General features: G+C 62.7%; 1 protein-coding gene across 2 annotated transcripts in view; it reads left to right on the forward strand.

Moving 5' to 3' along the window:
* Positions 1 to 8141, forward strand: part of TMEM39B (transmembrane protein 39B) — a 16290-nt gene extending 8149 nt beyond the window's left edge. The window contains exons 1-9 of one of the 2 annotated variants that reach the window (XM_035345379.1): positions 755 to 1025; positions 1572 to 1780; positions 3525 to 3744; positions 4040 to 4123; positions 4776 to 4930; positions 5585 to 5921; positions 6590 to 6777; positions 7264 to 7384; positions 7765 to 8141. In XM_035345379.1, coding sequence (XP_035201270.1) covers positions 1653 to 1780; positions 3525 to 3744; positions 4040 to 4123; positions 4776 to 4930; positions 5585 to 5921; positions 6590 to 6777; positions 7264 to 7384; positions 7765 to 8001 — 1470 coding nt within the window. In that variant the 5' untranslated portion in view covers positions 755 to 1025; positions 1572 to 1652 and the 3' untranslated portion in view covers positions 8002 to 8141. Of the gene's footprint in view, positions 1 to 754; positions 1026 to 1539; positions 1781 to 3524; positions 3745 to 4039; positions 4124 to 4775; positions 4931 to 5584; positions 5922 to 6589; positions 6778 to 7263; positions 7385 to 7764 lie in introns of those variants that run through there. The other variant, XM_035345378.1, reaches the window with a different exon arrangement.
* Positions 8142 to 21721: the final 13580 nt, after the last annotated feature.

A 21721-nucleotide genomic window follows, 5' to 3' on the forward strand; every position in this document is an offset into this window, starting at 1 on the left:
CGGCCGAGGCCTGCACCGGGCCCCGGGGCCGCCCCCCGCGGCCTCCCCGCGGCTCCCGAGCGGCGTCGGGCCCGGCACGGCGGCCACAGAGCCTCTGGGACCCTCCCCCCCTCGCGCTCCCGGCCTCTCCCCTGGCCGTTCCGCCTGCCCCCGGGCGCCTCTCCGGAGCCCCCGGGCCTCCTCCGGCCCTGGGCGGTGCTCCCGCAGCTCCCGAGGGGCTCCCCCGGGCCCCAGCTCAGCCCCCCCGCCCCCGGCCCTGTCCCCGGGCCCCCGGCCCTGCCCCCAGCCCTTCCGCCCTGCCCCTTTCCCTCTGCCTGTGCCGTGCCCCAGCCCCGCTGCTTTTGTCTCCCGGGCAGGTTCTGTGCTCTGGGACCCCCCCAGGCCCCCCGTTGTGCCCTGGGGGCCCTCAGTGCGGCCCCCCTGCGCCCTGCCACATCCCAGGGCTTCTGCTCCTCGGTGCTGCAGGCACTGCTGTGCCCCCCTGCTCTGCCTGGGGGTGCCCATCTCGAGGCACCTTTGGGCGCCCACCTCAGGGGGTCTTTGGTTTGCTCGGGTCTAGCCCCAGGCACTCGCTGCACCCCCTGCCCCTCCTTATCAGGGCCTAGCCCAGCGGTTTGCTGGGGGATGTATGAGCTTAGCGTAAGCTTTGCAGTTTGCTTGAGAGCGGTGCCTGAGTCTTCAGCAAGTCTGCTGTCTTCCACTTAATTGCAAACTGGAGGATAACGGCCAGAAAAAGAAATTGTAAACGTTTGGTGTGTCCTGATCTGAGGTTTGTCCCAGCTCACATCCCCCTTCTAGCGAAATGGTGTGTTCTCATCCTGTCCTCTCTTTAGGTTGTGTAGCTGTACTGGTATAGGTTTAAGTTGTATATTTTAAACAGGACCCAGAGGAGGTTTTTAAGCCCTGGGATTATTGCCATTGTTTGCACTGTGGCAAGCAAGCCCTAGAAAAACCACCTTCAGGCTAGCATCCCACTGAGCCCTGCGCTGTGCAAACACGCAGCAAATGCCCTAAAAACTCTCCAGGTGCTTTTTCCCCACCTTAAAAAAGCACAAAAAGGAAAAAGCCAATTGTGTGCCTCTGCAGCGTCTCCTTAAAAGAGCTGTGAGTGTTTGGTTCTAGCACAAAACCGGGCGAAAGGGGACCGAGGTGATACCCCCGCCTTGCTGAATCCTTTGGGCAAATTGTTTAACGTCTCCATAAGCGCCTTGCTCTGCCAGGGGAACAGGGGTAACGCCGCCGCCACGCAGATTAAATTCCTTGCAGACTGCCTTGGGACGGAGGGAGGCATGCAAAGCTCCCTCCTGCTCCCTGCACACATCAGGCGTTAGACTCCCGATCGAGTTGCAGCGCCTCAGCAAGCTGCTGCACGCCCTGGGAGCGTCGGGAGCTATCTGGGCCGCATCTCTGGCCGCTGGCGATGCAGGAGGAGACGGAGCTGGGCTTAGCCCCCTGAGAAAAGGGCCGAGCAGGGTCGCGGGGTCTTGCCCTGTGCTGCAGGCGGTCGGTTACCGCCGGTCAGCAGCACGCGGTGGGCAGGTGAGCCTTACTTCCAAACCTTCTCTTTCCAGTTTTAAGGACCGAAGACATCGCCACGCAGTGAGGAGCCGAGAAGCCACCCCGAAGAGCAGCCCTCCGCACCCTCTGCTGTTATGGCAGGGGGAAGGCGGGGCCCCAACCGCACGTCCTACTGCCGAAACCCCCTCTGTGAGCCCGGCGCCGCTGGCGGCTCCGGCCACTCCACCAGTTCCTCTGTCACGGGCGTGCGCTCACGCACCAGGTACGTCGGGTCGCCGGGTCTTGGGGGGCAGCCAGCCAGCTGCTCCTCTCCCCGGCAGGTGCCGGCCGTCTGTCACGCACTGCTGGCTCTGCTGGGGCTCAGGGCTTTGTTGTCCCCCACACCTAGCTGAAATCCCACTGCGCGTGGCAGTGTCCGTGCTGCGTGTCCCAGCAGGGTCGGTGGGTTCTGATTTGCCCAGGTGCTTGGTCAGACCACGACAGACTTCCATGAGCGTTCAAAAGCCTTCAGTGACCATTCAGTGGAAAGTAGGATTAGGTTTTTTTACCCAAAGCCTGGCTGTGGAGTTCTGGTTATTGGCTCTCCTGTGCCCCTGGGTTTGTCACGGGCGGTATTTCTAGGGCAGAGTTTAGCTCGGTCAGGTGATGTGTAGGCTGCGTTTTATTCTTCTGCAGATTCTGGCCCAACTGGTTGTTTGCATTTCTGCTTCTGAGGTGAGAGAGGTGAAAAGAGAAGCCGTGCACCAACAGGAATATGTAAGCAGGCGGCACCTTGTGAACTGTCTGCATAGCAAATGTTAGATCCAGCGCAACCTCTCCCCGCTCGCGGCCCTGGGCCAAGAAATGTGTGTGGATACAGTTATTCAAACAAGTTTTTGCAAGGCTGCTGAGAGTGGAGCAATCCACCTTGCACATACCTCGCTGTGATAGCGTGCACAAAAGTCCTTATCACGACGTAGGGAATGCAGCACAGACCCACGCCCCAGCGCACCTCCAGGTGATTTGTCGGTGTGCCGTACCGCGCGACACGGGCCGCCTGAATGGCAGCCCAGGCTGGGGGGTCCCAACCTTCCCCATGCCTGAAATGCCTCTGGGAGCTGCAGGAAGCCCCAAGTGACCGCGTGCATGCGTAAAAAACGCCTCGGGTCTGTGTTTAAAGCCCTCCGCCAGGGGACCAGAACTTGTTACGCTGGGATTTCAGAGACAGCTTGGGTTCCTAAAGGTGTCCCCACACACTTATTTCAGGCTATCGGCCTTCTGGTTTAAAAAGCACGGGTTGGTTCCCCTGTGTCCACCCCAGCTGGAAGTCGCGCCCAGACTCCTGTGATTTCCTTTGGGGATTTTCAATAGGAATCTGGCACCTTGTGCTCTGTGGTTGCTTTGAAACCCACACCCAGATTCCTCTGAGTGTTGTTATTTAGAGATTGCAAATCAGGAGAGATATATCTGCTGTGTATTAATTCCCTTCCCTTTGATTAAAAGGGTTGGTGTCTGGAATTGTGTGCGTGCTCACACAGGAATACGCTCCTCTGACTGAACTTGTTTTTCCCCCATCGTTGAATAGAAGCTGAAGAATGAGAAAGGGCTTGTGTTTAATTGCTTTGTATTTCATGTTCGAGCGCTCTTAGAAATGTAAATAGCAACTCGAGGCCCAAACGCTCACGATTAATTAAGAGGGCCACCGGTTGCCCCTTGAACAGCCCAGCGCAGCCACGGCTTTTGAACCTGCCTCAAAGCGAGGGATTTAATACCAAGTGACCTGGCGCTGCAGCCTGGCCCGGTTCCAAATACTGCCTTCGCTGGGAAAATTCCTGCTAGCATCTGCCTGGGAGAGGCGTTACGAAGCCCTCGGGGTGCTGACATGGCTGGCTTGTGGCAGCTCCTGGCCGTGAGAGCCCGCTGAGGTCCCTCGGTTGGTGTAAGGCCCACCCACCCGCACAGTCGGTGTCCGTGGGCTGGGGGGCAGCACTGGGGAAGTGACTGCTGCTTCTGCTTTGCCCTGGTAGGAGCGGTTCAGGTACAGGCCTTTCCAGCCCACCCTTGGCAACGCAGACGGTCGTTCCCCTCCGGCACTGTAAGATCCCAGAGCTGCCTGTGGAGAGGAGCGTGCTGTTTGAGCTCCAGCTCTTCTTCTGCCACCTCGTTGCGCTGTTCGTCCACTACATCAACATCTACAAGACCGTGTGGTGGTACCCGCCCTCCCATCCTCCTTCGCACACGTCGCTGGTAAGCACCAAGGGACAGCTGCTGCCTCGTGACATTTACAGGCTCTCTTGGGTTGTTAGAGGTGAATTTTTCTCTCTCTGTTTTATGCAAACTACACGTGACTCTGCAGCCCTGGAGGGCTGCTCGTGTGACTTTTGTTTGGCAAATTTTGGGCACTGGCTGTCTGCTTGGCGTTCTCTTTCTGATCTTGGAAGGGGGAGCCCAAGGAGAAAAGAGCACCTTAGAACCTTCTCTCTTGAATGTGGGTTTGTGCTGCCCAATGGAAAGCAGAATCATTTTGTTCTCGTTGCTGCAGAATTTTCATCTTATCGACTTCAACGTGCTGACGGTGACAACGATCGTCCTGGCACGCCGGCTGATCGTTGCTATTGTGAAGGAGGTAACGTCCCCAGGCGAATCTCAGCACCGTTCTTTCCTCGGGTGAAACGTGAAGTTCTGTGCCCCTTTTGCAGTTCCAAACTCTTTTGTCCTTTTCCAATGAACTTTGGGCTATGCCCAAGTCAGCCACCTAGGTGTGGTTTCTAACTGGAAGAAGAGAGAAACGAGCACCTCAAATTGTTGCTCGTGGCTCTCACTGTCCTCCTGTGCTTGTTTCTGAATTACCGTCTCGACGAGGCTGTAGTAATTCTGCTTTATTCCTTGCAAAGAGCAATGTTTGGCTCTTCTGTTCTCTTAATTTACCGAGCTATGGAGGAGCCAGTATAGTTTGGTTTCTGCTGACTACAGAGGCTTTCTGTGGTGAGCAGGTCCAGGAAAGTGGGCTGGTGGCCGAGGTAAGGTCCAGGCCTTCAGAAGGAACTCTGAGACCTCCCCTCATTCCAGCTTGAGGAGTGAGGCCCTGGGTTCTGGAGAGTCTGGCTTCCAGCCTAAAGGCAGCCTCCCCTTTCAGGTGGCACTCTAATGCCTTTCGCTAGCCCTTCCCTCGTGCACATGGTGTTGGTTTTACTGAGTGCTGCCCGCTTACCGTTTGCTCCCCGGAGGCACAGTGAGCGAGTCTCCCTTCAGCCCTGCTCCTCCTTCTCTCCCCGCAGGCGTCGCAGAGCAGCAAAGTCTCCCTGCCACGCTCGGTTTTCCTGGTGATCACCCGGTTCGCTGTTCTCACGGGCACGGGCTGGAGTTTGTGTCGATCAATAATTCACCTTTTCAGAACCTACTCGTTCCTTAATCTCCTGTTCCTCTGTTACCCGTAAGTATCTCTGCTGTCATCTGTGTGCGATTTGCTTTGGTGCAGTGGATGTTGCTCAGGTAAAAGGAAGTCTGGAAGTAAATCAGCCCTTAATTACATGGAAACAGAACTTAACCTACCCTTTTCAGTCGTGCTGTGTCACATTTCTTCTTGGTCCCAGGGCATATTTTTCCCATTTACACACCTTCTGGCCTTAATGTAAGCATTAATTACAGTTCCTAGATTGCTCGTGTCATCTGAAAAGGATTGTCTGTTTTTCTCATGGTATTCAAAGAACCCATTCCTTCAGATTACTTCAGTCCTTAGGTGCCTCTGCCAGGTGGAGAAGATCAAACACTTCCCTGCTTCTTGTTACCCAACAAAAGGAAACTGGCTGAATTTCCATTCAGTTAGTGGAATTGCTCCTTTCCCTCTGGTAGATGCAGGAGGAAGGATCTCGCAAAGACATGAGCCTTGGCGTTCCCGTTGGTGAGGGTGGCCTGGGTTGTACTGTGATGTGAGGTCATTTTGGTGAAGATGTTTTCTGGAGTTGATTGAGGTAGTAGGTGTCGTCTGGGGCAGGGATGCAGCCATAATGCTGAGGCACTACCAGCAAAAGTGTTGCCTGGGGCGCTGCTGAGGACGTAACCATCTTTCTGCACTCTGCTGCTGCAGGTTTGGCATGTACATTCCCTTCCTCCAGCTGAACTGTGACTTTCGGAAGACGAGCCTCTTCTCCCAGGTGGCCAACATCGGTCCTAGAGAGACCGGCGAGGTGAACTTCAGGGGCAGAGACTACCTGACTGTCCTGAAGGAAACCTGGAAGCAGCACACCCGACAGATGTACGGCATGGAGGCCATGCCCACTCACGCCTGCTGCCTCTCCCCAGATCTCATCCGAAATGAGGTGGAATACTTGAAAATGGACTTTAACTGGCGGATGAAAGAGGTGCTGGTGAGCTCCATGCTCAGTGCCTACTACGTGGCCTTTGTGCCGGTCTGGTTTGTGAAGGTGAGCCAGAGCCCTCGCTGCTCTTGCAGCCCTGCGCGTGCGTCGTCCCACTCCTCCCAGCATGAGACCGGCTGGGGAGGACTGGGGAGAGGTGAGCACTGGGTTAGGGTTGCTGTTGGTGAGATGTGCGTCCGTCTGCTCCGTGAGGAGCAGTGTGTCCTCTCGCCTTCCCCAGGGGCTAGAAGGGGCACGTTGGACCCCGGGCCGAGCAGCCCTTTGCATGCCGGCCTTCTGTGAGGACACAGCTCAAGGACAGGGGACTGACTTTAACCAGGGAGCTGGTCTGAGAGAGGATGGATTTGATTAGGTTTCGTAGGTGCTTTATTTTGGTTCCTGGTATGTTGTGCAGTGAGACACATCTAGTAATAAATCTGTCAGACCTCGGGGATGAGCCCTGCGGGACTGGTGCCCGCGCCCATCAGCTGAGCTGGGGGAGCACCAGCAACATCTCCCCATATTTGGTGATCGGCAATGATAGCGTAAATGTTTTGCCATGGTGTGTTCGGGAACTGTACAGCAGCCATCCTATGTGGGCGCCTCTTTTGGAGGAAGGACTAATAGCTGTGTGAAAAGCCCTCGTTCTACCTGCCGGAGCGCTTTGTGTTTTGATGGCTTTGTTAGGTGAGGCTGTCCAAACACGTTGTCACATTCTTCCTGTCCCCCCACAGAACACTCAGTACTATGACAAGCGCTGGTCGTGTGAGCTCTTCCTTCTGGTTTCCATCAGCACGTCTGTGATTCTGATGCAGTACCTCCTGCCTGCGCGCTACTGCGACCTGCTCCACAAAGCTGCGGCGCACCTGGGCTGCTGGCAGAAGGTCGACCCAGCCCTCTGCTCCAATGTGCTACAGCATCAGTAAGGAACTCTCCCGGGGCTAGGGCTGGAGGTTTCTGTTTCTGTTGGTATGAACAGAGGCTGGATGGGGGGGGGCTCAGCTTTCAGCCATCTCTCTTCCTCTTCTTTTTGCTATTAAAAAAAAAAAAAAAAGAGAGAGAGAAAGAAAGAGAAAAGAAGGCAGGGTTGTGAGCTGACACATCTGGCATCATACAGTCTATCTGTACAGTCCACTTCCAAGTGCCGCAAGCAGATCTGATTTTGGCAAGATGCCTGCTGCTTCTGGCCACAGGTAACTGCAGTTGGTCACTGCCACAGTTACGTGCCTCAGCGGCCCAAATTCTGCCCTCAGAACTGACCACAGCTCACCACTGCGGAAAATGCCGCGGCCACGGCTCGTAGGTTGTCCTGGCTGAAGGGGAAAGGCAGCAGACCCCCACCTCCACCCCCAGACCCCGTCTCCAGCTGTGCAGGTAGAAGTAAAAGCGCTCTGCTTGTCTTCTGCAGGTGGACAGAGGAGTGCATGTGGCCACAGGGAGTGCTAGTGAAACACAGCAAGAATGTGTACAAAGCTGTGGGTCATTACAACGTGGCTGTGCCATCGGACGTCTCGCACTTCCGCTTTCACGTAAGGTCACATTTCCTTCTGGGAACGGAGGTGTAGCACCTTGGCAGGATTGCAGTCCCTTTGTCCTGAGCGCCTCAGAGCTCCTGGTGGCACGAGCTGGCTCTCTGGGCAGGAGAGCTGCCCGCTGGGTGTACCGGGGCAGAGAACAAGCTGGATTCGGCAGCGTTTCACGGTAGTCCCACATCTGCCTTCGGTGCTGCCAGGAGGGTGACTGCCCCGTGCAAAGCGGGCCTCTGCAGAGCTGTTCTGGGGTAACGGTGCTGTCTGCAGAGGGGGATCCCGCAGGGCCACCCCCCGGGCCTCTGCCTCACGCGTCCTGTCCCAAACGGATCTGGCGGGCTGCACCTCTGCTCGGTGCCTCACTGTCGCCTCTCCTACAGTTCTTTTTCAGCAAACCACTGAGAATCCTCAACATCCTGATCCTGCTGGAAGGAGCCGTCATCTTCTACCAGCTTTACTCGCTGATTTCTTCAGAGAAGTGGCATCAGACGATCTCACTGGCTCTGATCCTCTTCAGCAATTACTACGCCTTCTTCAAGCTGCTGCGTGACCGTCTGGTGCTGGGCAAAGCCTACTCGTATTCTGCCAGCAGAGACTCAGAGCAGAAGTTAAATTAAAACAATTGCACTGATGCTCAGCTTATTACAGAACAAACAAAACGAGAAACCCTCAGAGCTTTGTATTTTTGTTACCACTGCTTTTTTTTCTTTGATAACTGATGTAATTAAAAGGAAAAAACATATTTTTTTACTCCCAACAGTTGTTTGTGTGTTTGTTGTCTGGTAAAATCCCATGAGACGGCCTCCTCCTGTTTGTATGCGAGAGGAGCAATTTATTAACAGTGCTTAGTTCTGAGAGGAGTGAGTAGTGCTTTTCTGCAGGGCTCCAGCTGGCTCCGAGTGGAAAGATGAGAACGGCCCCGTCCCGTCCCTGTCCCGTTATGGGCCCTGACCCTGACCCTGTCTTTTCCCGGGACCCTGCAGAAATTCCTGCAATACTCACTAGAGCTCCGGCAGCGGGGGAAGGTTGCATTATTTAATAAAAAGCTTTTTAAACTGCTGCATCCCCTTGCTTTGGGGGAGAGCCTGGCGCTGTGCACAGCCCCCCAGCACCACCCCTCCCTGTGACTCGGTGGTGGTGACCCTAAGGGAGCCCTAAAACACGGGGGCAAACCCGGGTGGGTGCAGGGGGCTGGTGCAGGGCCCTGCACGCCCCCCAGACCCCGGGGGTGCAAACCCCGACCCCCCCCCCGCCCCAAGGAGCCGGACCACCGAGGGGGGGCTGCTGCCGGGTGCGTTTTTCAGGCGCCCACCAGGAGGGGGCTCGGCACGGGGTCGAGGGGGGCAGCGGGAGCCGGGAGCCCCCCCCCTCCCCGCCGCCCCGGAGCCGCCGCCTTTGTTCGGGGGGGCCCCGCCGCCGCCAGGGGGCGCTCGGGGAGTGCGAGGGGGGGGCCGGGATCGCGGAGAGCCCGACCCCAACCACGGCTCAGAGGGCATCGGAGGGGGCTCGGGGAGGGGGCCGGGGCTGGGGGCTCTCCGGTGCTCCCCCACCTTCCCCTGCTCCCCAGCCTTCCCCAGCTCTGTTTTTCCCCTGCTCCCCCACCCTCTCTTGCTCCCCATCTTTCCCCTACTCCCCCCATCTTTCCCCTTCTCCCCATCTTCCCCCTGTTCCCCCACCTTCCCCAGCTCCCCATCTTTCCCCAGCTCCCCCTTTCCTCAGCTCCCCACCTTCCCCTGCTCCCCCCAGTTTCCCCTGTTCCATTTTTCCCCAGCTCCCCCAGTTTCCCCAGCTCCCCAAGCCTCCGCACCCAGCGCTGGAGCCCAGCACCCAGCCGGGGACACCGCGGGGGCAGAGGCCACCGGAGCGAAGCCACCACTGGCACTGCACCAGCGAGGCCAAGGGCATGGCGAGGAAGAGGAAGGGGGAGAGGGAAAACGAAGGGCTGGGGCTGGCGGCCAGCCCGGGGGGGTCCCCAGCCCATCCCCTGTGCCCCCAGCACCCCGTGCCCCGGGAGCAGCGCGGTGCCGGCACCCAGAGTGCTGCGCCCTGGCCCCCTCCCCACCGCGGCGGGAGGAAGCGGCCGTGTCCAGCCTTTCCCGAGGATGAGGATTTCCTTCCTCCCATTGAGCGGGGACCCTGAGGTTAGCACGCAGCCGTGGGGCGCTCAGCCCGCAGGAGGAGGGGGTCCGGCCGTGGGGCACAGGGCAGGGCCCCCCCAGGATGCAGCCCCAGGGGCAGCTCCCCCTGGACCCCCCCTTGTCCCTCTGCCCGGCCAGGACTCCCGCAGCTGCCCTGGGGTGGGGGACAAGGCAGCTGGCATTGCAGGGGTCTGGATGGAGCCCTGCAGCCATTTCCTTCTCTTTCCCCTTGGTTTAGCCCCTCTCCCCTTGCTCGGCCTGAGCACACTGCCGACATCTGGGGCCACCACAGACATTTGGGGACACGGCCAAGCGCAGCAGCGCGAGCGTCCCCGGGGTGGCAGAGCCCCTTCTCCCACGGGGCAGCCAGGCCGGGGCTGGCCAAGCTGCAGCCAACAAAGCCACAATTTTGGGACTCCCAACGCCCTGGGATCAGCAACATGACCCAGGGCACCAGGCAGAGCCCCCAGCCCCAGGGCTGCCTGCGCCTTGCTGCATCCCAGCCCCTTCCTCCCCGCAGGGCGAGCGCGTTCCCAGCAAGGCCCCGCAGCTGGGAAGGGCGGCAGGGAGCCGGGAGGAGCACTTCTCCTTTCCCTTGGGTCACGGGGCGGTGAGCGCAGGGGTTTTCCCCAGGAACCTGGAGGGGATGATGTCCCCGGGGAGATCCCGGGTGGGAATTCCCCCGGGAGCAGCAAGGTGAGCCTCGCAGGGGACCTCAGGGTGCTGCAAGCGCAGGGCAGGGGCGGTTGTTCCCCTGTCCCTCTGCCCTGGGGACCTGGGGGTCCCGGCCCACCCAAACCAGGGCAGCACTGGGCGTGGGAGCAGCACCCCGAGGGTCCTGGCCTGGCCAGGCTCCATCTGCTGCCCCCCCCCATGCCCACTAATCCCGGGATTAGCAACCAGATGCCGGGCGCAGGTTTGCTGCAGGTAACGAGGATCCCTCGGGGAGGAGGCTGCGGCCAGCAAAGTGCAGGCAATTAGGGCTAATCCCACACCTGCCCCTGACGAGCTCCGGAGACACCAGGGAGCCCACGGGTGCCAGTGTCCTGTCCTGGAGTGCCCCCAAACCAAGGACCCCAGCACGGGCTTGGCAGCGGGGTTAAAACCCAGGCAGAAACGGGCTCAGTCCTGCCGGGGGGCACGGCCGAGCCGCCCCTCGTGTAGCCCCAGGACGTGGCACACAAGCAAGGGCCGAGCTCCAGCCTCCCGCTGCCCATGGGGGGGGGGGTCAGAAACGGGGGGCACGGGGGCTGTTGCTGAGGCTGCGAGCACCTTTTCTCTCCCCATGCAGCAGGCAGAGGACGCTGCCGCCTCCCCGTGCCGACACAGAGATGGCTTCGATGCCCCTGGGGACCCCGGTGCTCCAGCCGAGGGGGGGATACCTGCTGCAGCACGACCGACACCCCCAACAGCTCCTCCTGGACCCTGAGAACAGCAGCCCGGCCCTGGGGGCTGTGCGCCCACCCTGCCAAATCCAAATCTGTGATGGGAGAGAGCGGAGGGGGCCGGGCAGGAGCCCCCTGTGCAGCCGGCGGGCCCTGGCCGGGGCTCCCGATGCGCGTGGATGATCCCCGCTGTGCCGTGCCCTTTAGCTGGAGGCCGGTAGCTTTAATTCTTACTTCATAATCGTTTATGCCATTAATAAAGCCAAATCCCTAAAGTGGCTAATTAAGGGTTCGCTCACCCCCTGCCATCTCACAGCGAGGCAGGTTTGGTGGGAGATTGAGAAGGGAAAAAATGACAGAGGGTGGGGGCAGCTTTCCCGTGCCCACCCCACAGCGTTGATGTGCCCTGGCTGGGGGCCAGGGCCCTGCTCCCCTCACCCAGGGCACGGGGGCTCCGTGGGCACCCGGCAGTGGCAGTGCCCAGCCCAGCCCACCACCGCTGCCCCCGTGCCCGACCTTGCCCGGGGCTTGCCCTGCCGAAACCGGGGCAGGACACGGCCCACGAGGCCCCATCCCGAGCTAGCGAGACCTGCCATAATTGGCAGCCCCGAATTAGCCCGTGCAGGGCCTCATTAGCAATCACACACACACACACACGCCCTCGTTTTCTGATCTGAACAAGTTCACGGGAGCTGGGGGCAGCGAGTGTGGGGAGGAGCAGGGACAGATCCTGCACCTCCAGAGCCCACAGAGGCATCAGAAAATCAGCAAGAATGGTTAAAAAATGGGTGATCGAACGGGTACGGCAGAGCCAGGGGAGGAGAGACGAGACCCGGGCAGAGGGGACACTCCCTGTGTCTTGTGCATCCATCTCCATCACTCTGCTCATTGTGCCTTCATCTCCTCCTCCTCTTCTCCCTTCCCCGCTCCCTGGGGTCATCCCCACCTCCACCAGGGGCCCACCAAGGGGCTGCTCGGGTCCTTTGCTCACCGCCCAAGGACCCCGGACTCATTGCACTCGGGCAGCTGAACAGCAACAACACCTCTGGCCATGTCATGCCACTGTCCCAGCACGCGTCCTGGCGCAGTGTGGGGACACGGCGGGGCTGGGGACACGGCGGGGCCAGACTGGGCACGGCTCAGAGCCCCCCGGGGGAGCACAGCCGGGGATGAGCAGGGCATGAGCCTTCCGCGGGGAGCAGATGGCGATTTGCAGCTCCACAATGCGCGGAGCTGCGCGGGGCCAGATGGGCCGCAGGGAGAGCAGAGCCGTGTCCCCCCCTCCCCGATCACGCTGCCATTTTACCCAACCAGCTCCAGCAGTGGTTATAAATATTTAACAGCTCCATCCTCGGCGCTGCTGTTGAGCCGACAGCCGGGCGGGCGGCAGCTCCTGCAGCCCGCGGGGACCCACGGCCCCTCCGCAGCCTCACTCTGCTGAGCCCTGGGGCTGAGCTCAACGACCCCAGCACACCGGGCTGGAAATGCTTTGGGGCTGCCGTGGCAGGGATGTGGCAGGGACAGGGCCCTTCACCAGGATTGCTGCATCATATCTGGACAAAAACAAACCTGCTCCAAGGAAAATTTCCCCCGGGGATTCCCAGCTGGGGCTGGACCCGGACATTTCCCCAGCCCTGGCAGTGCAGGGCACAGAGGAGCTGGGTGGTGAACGGAGCCAGCCGAGCATGCAGCATGTGCCGGCACCGCCCCGGGAATGCTGAGAGCCTCGCGGCAGCACCACGGAGCCGGCTGCGGCACCTCTCCCTCTGCGGCACGAAGCGACAAGCCCTGGCGTGCCGGTGCCTCGGGGTGCTGAGTCCTGCAGCCCCGGGCTCGCCCAGGACAGGCCCTTTCCCGGCACAATGTGGCACAGAGGGCACAGCTGGTGCACCCGGTGCAGGGACCCGTGATGGCACAGCCGGCACACGAGCCCCGGTGCAGCCTTGCACCGCTGCCGGGCTTCCTTCCGCCGCTGCCGGCTGCCTTCCTGCCCCGTCTCCTGCCCTGCTTCCTGCCCGCCGGCACTGGGGCTCATGGCTCTGACTCCTGCCCTGCTCCACATCCATCCCTGGCTGCACCCCAGGGCCCCTTTGTCCCCAAATCCTGCCCTGCTGCTGGGCACGGGGCACATGTCATCCTTCTCCATCCCTGGTTCCCTGCACTGAGGGTTTCCAGCTCTCCCTGCCATTCCAGCACCCTCCATCCTCCCTGTGGCTCTTTCCCAGCCTCGGGTGGTGTTGGTCCCAGTGCTCCCAGTGTCACCGGCAGCCAAAGGTCCCTGTGCCCTCCCTGGGCTCCATTCCCACCCTTGCCACAGGACCTGGGTCCCAGCCCCTTCGCGACCCAGCTCAGCCGGGAGGTGCCGGGCCCCGCGTTCCACCAGCAGCGATTCTCCGTTTCCTTCCAGATCAGTGGTAACGATATCGACCGGAGCAGGGCTCCGCCGGGCGCTGCTGGAGAGCAGCAACCCCCTGACTGCAATCACTTTGGGGATCTGCGGCTGACCTAGTTTGTAATCCCCAGAGCTCGGCTGCAGGGATCGCACGCAGGGCTGGCTCCGACCAGGGCCACCAGGCAGGCACCGGGGACCACCAAACGCTGCCGGGGGGCACCAGGACGTCCCCTTCCAGAGCCCCCTCGGGTCCAGAGGCGTCGGGCCGCATCCAGCTGCGGGGCTGGCGCTGGGTGCACGCCGCCTCCCCGCGGAGGCCGGGCCGTTCCCACGCCGGGTCCCCCCCAAACCGGTCGGAGCGGGGGCCCTGACTCAGCCCGGGGCAGCCGCTGGGGAGCGGCGTGCGCGGGCAGGCCGCAGGGGCCGGGCTGGGGCGGGGGGCACAGCCCCACGGGGCAGCACAGGATGGGACCTGCACCGGGCCACGCTTCCCGGGCAGCTGCACCAAAGCCCTGAGCAAAGAGGGAAGTGAGAAGCTTCCCTTTCCTTCCTCCTCCAGGGCCACGGAGGTGGCGTCGCGGCACGGTCGCCTCTCCTGCGCCCGGCTCCGCTCCCCACTCCCCGCAGCGGGCCTGATCCTGCCCCAGGGTGCTGGATGCAACCTCCTGCCCTGTCTCACGTCAGCACCCCGCGGTCTGGTTTTGCCAATGGGGCTGTGCTGCTGGGGACACCCGGGGGTCCCTACCACCCTCCCGGTCCCAGGTGGGGGTTTCCCACTGCCACGGCTTGGCAGGGCTCCCCGGCTCGCTCCCAGCTGACGCAGGGTTTGTCACCGAGCTGCTGCCAATGCCACACTGCCGCAGGGTGGGTGACGCTGCTGTCACCTCCACTGCACGGTCAGCTCTCCCTGCAGGGAGAGAGCCCTGCTCCCAGCAGGATGCCATCCACGGTCTCGGCATGTTTCTTACACCAAGCCTGCGCCCAGGCCACCCCAAGTCTCCTCCTTTGCCCCCACGCAGCCATGGGCACCCCGCAGGGCAGCCGGGCGATTCCCCAGGCTGCGCCGGGCGGCTGAGCCAGGCCATCCCCAGCCCCTGCGCCTGCCAGGAATAAATGGATTAGGAGCCGAGCTCGTTATCGCTGCGGCCTCAGTAAGGGTTGTGGGATGGGGATGGGGACTGGGATGGGGACAGGGATGGGGACTGGGATGGTCCGGGAGGCCAGGGGCAGCCGGTGGCTGTGGAGCTCCCACCCGCCCCACCAGGCAGCAAGGGCTCGGCTGCCTGCTGTTCCCAGAAATGCAGCATGCAGGCTCTAATGAGCTGGGACGGTTAATTAGTCAGTGTCAATTTATGTTAATTAGCTGGAGGAGCCGAGAGACTGATTCCTCTGCCACCTGGCTGGCACCGGGAAGTGCAGAGCCCAGCTGGGGGGGCACAGGCACGTGCGCGCGGGGGTGCACGTGGGGGTACAGAGGTGGGGGCACACCTGGGGGCGTGCACGTGTGTGTGCGCACACGGATGTGTGTGTGTGTGTGCGCATGCTGCCACCCCCAGCTTGCACGAGAGCGGGACCAGGAGGGCCGAGGAGGCTGTAAAGTGGTGCTGGGCTCTGGCCTCCGTCTGCCTGCTGCTGGAGGGAGCTGCCGGGCCTCTGCTCACACCGCAAGCTGGAAACTCACTCTTCCTCTTCTCACCCACATGTGCACCCACGCACATATGCACCCATGCACAGGCGCACCCGTGCACCCACGCACCCGTGCACCTACTCACGTGCACCCAAGCACCCATGTGCAGCCCCGCAGCCCCGCACCGCAGCAAGCTGAGCCCACCCCGATGCCGTGGCCCCGGTGACGTGGGACGGGGCAGCCACGTCCCGAGGAGGACAGGAGGGCACGGCGTGGCGAGCCCGGGCGAGCGTGCAGGCAGGGATGAGCGGTGAGCGGCTTCCTGCGGTGATTCACGCTCTTCCTCGGCTTTGCTGCCGTACGAGCAAGAGCTGAAACCACACAGGAAGCCGCAGGGATTTCCAAAAGGGCTCAGTGAATGCTCCCTCCCCCCGGCCCCGCTGCCATTTCCTCTCCCTGTCTCGTACCCACCGAGACCCTCTCCCGACCCCCCCTGGCGCCGCAGGATCCGGCCCTGGCAGCCCCTGGTGGAAGCCCCCGGCTGCCCCTGCCCGGCCCCGCACCTTGCGCTGCTTTCCCACGGCTCCCTCCCACTGCTGCCAGCCAAACAAATCCCCTCTCGGGGCTTTTTGGTTTCTTTTATTTCGTTTTTCTCCCCTCCCATCCAAATCACACGATTTGCTATCACGGAAACACCTCCAGGGGCTGCCTGAGCGCAGCCACCAGCATCGCCCCGTGCACAGCTGCCCCCAGATCCCAAGAGCCTGGGGGGGGGCCCGGCTGTGTGCACCCTTGGGGGCGTTCAGCACCATGCTGCGCTGTGCTCAGCTCTTCAGCCTTTCCAAAAAGCTCTGTCCCCTGGGAGCCGTGCACACCGAAGGGCCGGGGACCCTGGGACACCGGCTGCTGCTGGTGGGGCTCTGTGCGGGGCTTTGCTTCGTTTTGTAGGTGGTTGTGCCACCACGGGTGGAAACGCAGCCGCCCTGGGGGCAGAGGAGCAACGTGAAGAGCTTGCAGCAGGAGCAGGCAGTGAGGGGAGCAAAGCCGGGCTCCGGCTGCAGGGAAGGAAGAGGACGGGAAATGCGGTGCGGCCGCATCCAGCCCGGGGAGCGATTCCCTCTGGGCTGGCAGGGGGAAGCTGCTTCGTCTCGCACTGTGCCGCGGTGCATTTAGTCCAGGCCAGCAGGCGCTGGGGGGGTGGGCTTTTTTTTTTAAAAAAAAAAAAAAAAAAAAAAAAGATTGCAGGATTGCAACCACAAAAGGAAGGCAGAACCTCGATCCCTGCAGCCCTGCAAACCCCTGCTGCTCCCACTGAGAACCGCGGTGCTGGTGCAGGCTGGATGCGCCCTTTCCCCGAGGGGCCCCCGGACACCCCCCAGGCACCCCTCGGACACCCTCCATGGGGCCAGATCCGGACGCTGCCCAGGGCCGCCCAGCAGTGAACATCCTGCCGGCGTCTCTAGCACACCAGCGGAGGTGTTGCAGCCACAAGATCAGCTATGCAAATGCGCCCAAAATTCAATCAGGCGACCGAGGCACAAACCCGTTAACCCCTGGCGGGGCGGCGCCAGCAGCGCCCAGCCCCAGGAGCTTCCTGCGGGAGGGGAACACTGGGGCAGCCCGGTGGGGCTGGGGGCAGCAGCAGCAGGAGCAGCAGCAGAGCCCTGAGCTGCAGCCCCCCCGCAGCCCCCGGCTCCCCTCGTGGTAGGGAGGTGCCGTCAGAAGCCCCCGGCTCGCAGCCATCTGGCCGGGGTGTATTAAAGGAGCAGAAGAGCCGGAGAGAAACGAGGTCAGGGCTGCAAGCCTGGGGTTGTGATGGTGGCCGGGGCTGAGCTGGTGCCCTCCTCCCCTCCCTGTCAGCAGGATCTGGCCCTGCTCAGCCCCAGCCTCAGCCTCCAGCTCGCAGGCACAGCTGGGGATGGCGGCGTGGACTTTGCGCAGCCGTGACGTTATCGTGGCTGAGCGCAGAGCAGCGGGGCCAGCCCCGGCTGCTGCAGCAACCTGCTGTGCCCTCGCGTGGGCTGGGGATGTGCAGGGCACTGAGCAGCAGCAGAGGGGGAGCAAACAGACACCGCTCATATCCCAAAATCTGGAGCGAGGTGAGCACAGTGCTCACCCCCAGCGCAGCGCACCCCGGCCCTGCCGGGGGTCTCCAGTGCCACTGCCTGGCCCAGCCATGGGGGCACGGTGACGAAAATCTGCCCCCAAGTGCGTGAGCAGCAGTGTGTGCACACGAGTCCCCGTAGGCAGCAGCCTGCATTTCATGCATTTTTCAGAAGAACAGGGTTAGTGGGTCACTCCAGCGCCAGAGGCTTTGCTCCAGCTGAGCTGCTGTGCTGCCAAACCCACCGGGACCGGCGGTGCCTGCGCGGCGGCGAGGGGCCGGGCACAGCGGTGAGGGGCTGCCCTCCGCTCCCAGGCTGCGGCTCCCAGGGCTGCAACGTCCCCGCCAGCCCCGGGAATTCACGGCCGGAGGCAGCAGCCAAAAGCCACTCACCCGCAGGGAGGCGAGGAGCAGCAGCAGGGGGACGCAGCCGGACAAATCCCCGGGGGGCAGGGAGTGTGCGGGGGACACCAGAGCCCCCCAGCGGGGTGGCAAGGTGTCGGGTCCCTGATGCAAGGTCCACGCACACCCCAAAGCAACGGGAGCCCCGGTGCACGATGCCGGCAGGGCGCGGCACGGGAAGGCGGCCGCGGTTAAAAGTTAACGCGGAGACAAAGCGCGGTGCTGATGGCAGCTCCAGCCCGCGCCTCTGCAAACAGCCCGGCTTTATGGCAGCCCGGCCCTGATAACGGGGGAGCGCGCCCCAGCCCCCCCCCCGTGCTGCCACCCTGCTTGCACGCGCGTGTGCCCGGCCACACACATGCACGGGTGTGCCCCTGCCCTGCGCGTGGGCTCTGCATCGGCGGCACTGCTGGGAACGGGCTGTGCCCGGGGGGGGGGGACACACGGTGCAGCGCCACGACCCCGTCCCCGTCCCCGTGCCTGTCCCCGTGCCCGTGCCGCGCATCCCGCCGCCCCCAGCCCCGCAGGGATCCCGCTGCCGCCGAGCAGCCGTTGCCATGGTTACGGCCATGCAAGTCTGGGTGAAATGCAGCTGCGGCGGCGGTGGGGGCGGGGAGGGCCCCGCTGACGGGATGGCGGCCACCACACGGCCACCACACGGCCACAGCACGGCCACGGCACCCCCTGGCACCTCTGCCCAGAGTGAGAGCCATGGCAGGAGAGCAGGGGGCGCACGGGGGGGGGACCAAGAGTGTCATTATCCCTGTCCCCCCCCCCATACAGGGGCTGCATCCCCGTGGGACGTGGTCACAGCGAGGTCCCACCACGCTCCCATGGCCCTGAAAGCTGAGGTTTGGTGGTGCAGGATGGTGCTGGGGGGCCGGGGAGCTGTGCCTGCTGCAGCCCTGCTGCAAGCGCCCACCATAGGGGTTTTGCACCAGGACCCCCCCCAGCACATCCCCACAAACCAAAGAAGACAAAGTCTGGGGGCATGGCACGGGTGCTCCCCATCACCCGAGCACCCGCTGGGCTGGGAGCAGCCCCCAAACCCCTCACTGGGGTCTCAGGGCTCCGCTGGCACCCAGGCAAAGCCCAGTGGGTGTCACGTCACGTCCTGAGTCGCGCTGCGTGGCCCCAGGGACACTTTCGGTTTTGCTCTGCGGCGGAGGGGAATTCTGCTCCCGGCGGTTGGGCAATCCAGGCTGGGACAGCAGGGGACAGGGAAGGAGGGGATTTCTGATGGAAAGTTGCAGACAATCCCGGCGCTGACGTGTGAGTTCCCCACCGAGCTCCGGGGAACCCGCTCCTCCCTGCAGCTCACCCGGGGCCTCGAGCCCCTGCCCTGGTGCAGCCCGTCCCCATCTGCCCACAGAATGCAGGGGTCATGGGGGGGGCTGGCGGTATTCCAGGCCTCCCCCTCCCCCCCCGATTTATCGGGGACACAGCCCAGCCTGGTGCTGTGCAGAGGCAGGGGATGCACACACACACACACACATCGCCCCCCACGCTAGCTGGGATTTCTGGCAGAGGACAACGGCGAGATTAAGGGCACGGCACCCGCAGCCTCCTAGTGAGGCTGTAATTTTAGGACAAGCGAGGCTGGAGGCTCGCCCTCCCCAGGGCCGGGTCCCAGAAGCCCACCGGCACGGGCCCGCTCCCAGCACCCCCGAGCCTCCCTCGGTCCCGGTCCCTCGAGCAGAGGCCGGGCGGCCTCCCTGCCTCCCTTCCCCCACGGCCTCCCCATGTCCCCCCCGCGCACACTGGCCTCTCTCTGCCCGGGCCGTCAGATGTTGCTGAAAGGGAACAATGCGACGTATTGTCTGCCCTGCTCGCAGGCATCAAAACCCAGCAGCGCAACAAAAAGACACATTGACTGCCCGGGAGAAAGGGGCCCATGCAGCCCGGCGGCGGGGGGCTGGGACCGCTGCAGCCCAGCGCCGCTTTCCTGTCCCGGGTCTGGCCACCACCGGCCCCAGGGGGGCTCGGGCGCAGGCGGTCACCCCGCCAGGGGACAGCGGAGGTGGTGGGGCTGCATCCAGCCCCTGCGCCCAGCGGCATCCTCGGGGTCTGCGTCGCTCCTGGCCGTGCACGAGGGGAGGTTGCACAGGAGGGGAGGCTGCAGGTGTGCAGGATGCGCAGGACATGGTGCACCCCAAGGAGACGCAGGGCTCAGGTGCCCTCCAAGAGCAGCAGTGGCCTCGCACCCATGCAGCCCCAGAACACGCCATCTCCACCCCATCCCCACCTGCAGCAGAGGCCAAGGCGAGCTGCTGTCGTGCAGCCCCATCGAGGCATTGCCCTGCCAAGGGGCAAGGGATGACCCCAAACTGTGTCCCCTGGTTACTCAGCTCTGCTCTGGGCACAGGCAGCTCCGGAGGTGGAGGTAGCTGAGCCCTCCCTGGTGACAGCTAGAGCAGGACAACACCGTGCTGCCCACAGTGAGGCACGCACCCGGCCTCGGCACGCTTCCTCACCACGCTGCAGCCGTGGCAGTGCGCAGCGTGTGGGCACGCTCCCGTGGCACCTCCGCAGGCAGCTCCGGAGGAAACGGGATGGGAAAAGCTGCACTTGGATGGAGAACCGCTTTTGTTTCCATTATAAACTTCCCGTCCAGCAAGGAAGGAGGCTCTGAACGCTCCCTGCTCAGCCCCCAGCTGCAGGACCCTGCCAGCAGCCCCGGCCAAGGCAGGAGGGAGCCCAGCAGCACCCAGCCGCTCTCCCATCCCCGCTGCCAGCTGGACGCTGCGGCCCCTTTTCTCTCCGGACAACGTCTGGCAGCCGTCCTGCACTCGTAACGTGACCGAACCGGCAGCACACGGCTTGGTCAGGGTCAAGGAGCCCTTTATCAGTGCTGAAATGTAGCCTACGGCGGGAGGCAGGAGATACGGTGAGGGGGATGCGCGTCCCGCTGGGGCGCAGATGCTGCGGCCGGTTCCTGTTCTCCCACCCGCCGTGGGGACACACTGGGGGCACCCGTCCTGGGCACGGGGAGGTACCTGGGGGCCCTTTCTCCCCATCCTGGGGTGAAGCAGAGCCAGGGCTGTCCCCTGGACTGGCCAGCCCTGGCAAATGCTCCAGCTCCCGGACAAAAAGCAGGGCAGCTGGCCTCCGAGAGACGAGAGGAGAGGAGGTGCAATGCTCGCCCTGCTCCAGCTGCCAGCCTCTGCCTGCAGCCACCCCATCTTGGGGCCAAGCAGAGCAGGGTGCAGGGGGTGCGAGCAGTGGGGAACATGTCCTGGCCCTGGCTGCTTCATAGCACCCGTCCCATGCCCGCTCTGGTTGAGCAGGGCTGGTGCTGCCCTGCGCAGGACGGGGGGGATGTGAGATGGATGTTACCGAAGTGAAAAGCAGCCCCAGAAATAGAAAATGCAGTTACACAAGGCACTGGTTGCCATGGGATCTTCACAACCAAAAATGATGGGCCTCTGGCAAATACAAGAACGGGCCCTTTTATGTGTTTCTATGGGAAGTCAGCGCCTTGCTGCAGCCTCCGGGCTGGAGCCTTTCCCAGGGCAGGACGGATTCACAGCCGTTGTTTGCGGCACCGGCCCCAGCCCCGTGGCTCTGCCCCTGAGTGTGGTGGGGAGCAGGGGTTGGGGCTGAAATCCCCCAGTCCAGCACCTCCCCACGAGTGGCAGCAAGAAACCACAAGGAGAACGGGGCCTGACTAACCCAGCAGGGGACAAGAGCCAAGAGAAAGCCCCCGAGGGCGCCCAGGACCCCTCTTTGTGGCACAGATCCAGGCGGGCGCTCGGCAGCGACCCACCAGGCCCAGCAGTGGTGGCACGGCGTTGGAGATGATGACTTCTGCTTGCATGAGAGACTGGAAAAGCCCCCTGCATCGCCACAAGGCCCTCATCTTCCTCCTGTGCCTGGCCAGACCTCTTCCCCCCGAAATCCCCCGGCACATGGCTGGAGGTTTTCCTCCTGTATGCAGGGATGGCCCCAATCAGCACCACAGCCTCAAGCCTTCAATGTCCCAGTGCAGCACAGGCAGGGTGCTCTCGCCCAGGAACCGAGCAGGGAGCAGCAGGGGACACGGGGACAGGGGGCGCACGGCGGAGGCAGACCCCAGCCATACCCCACAGCCTCTCAGTTCAGCCAAGGGCTGTCTGCAGGAGCTGCTCCGTGCCGGGGCTGCTGCGGTGTCAGGAGCTGTCACCATCCGCCCGTCCCTCTGCATGCAGCCCAGCCCTGCACTCTCCCTGCTGGAATTCTCTCCCCAGAGAGCTCTAATTAGCTAATTCCTTTGCTATTTATAAATCAATATGGAAATCCCTCTGCTTTAT

Source organism: Oxyura jamaicensis, chromosome 23, assembly GCF_011077185.1.
Source record: "Oxyura jamaicensis isolate SHBP4307 breed ruddy duck chromosome 23, BPBGC_Ojam_1.0, whole genome shotgun sequence".
Taxonomy (NCBI): Eukaryota; Metazoa; Chordata; class Aves; order Anseriformes; family Anatidae; genus Oxyura; species Oxyura jamaicensis.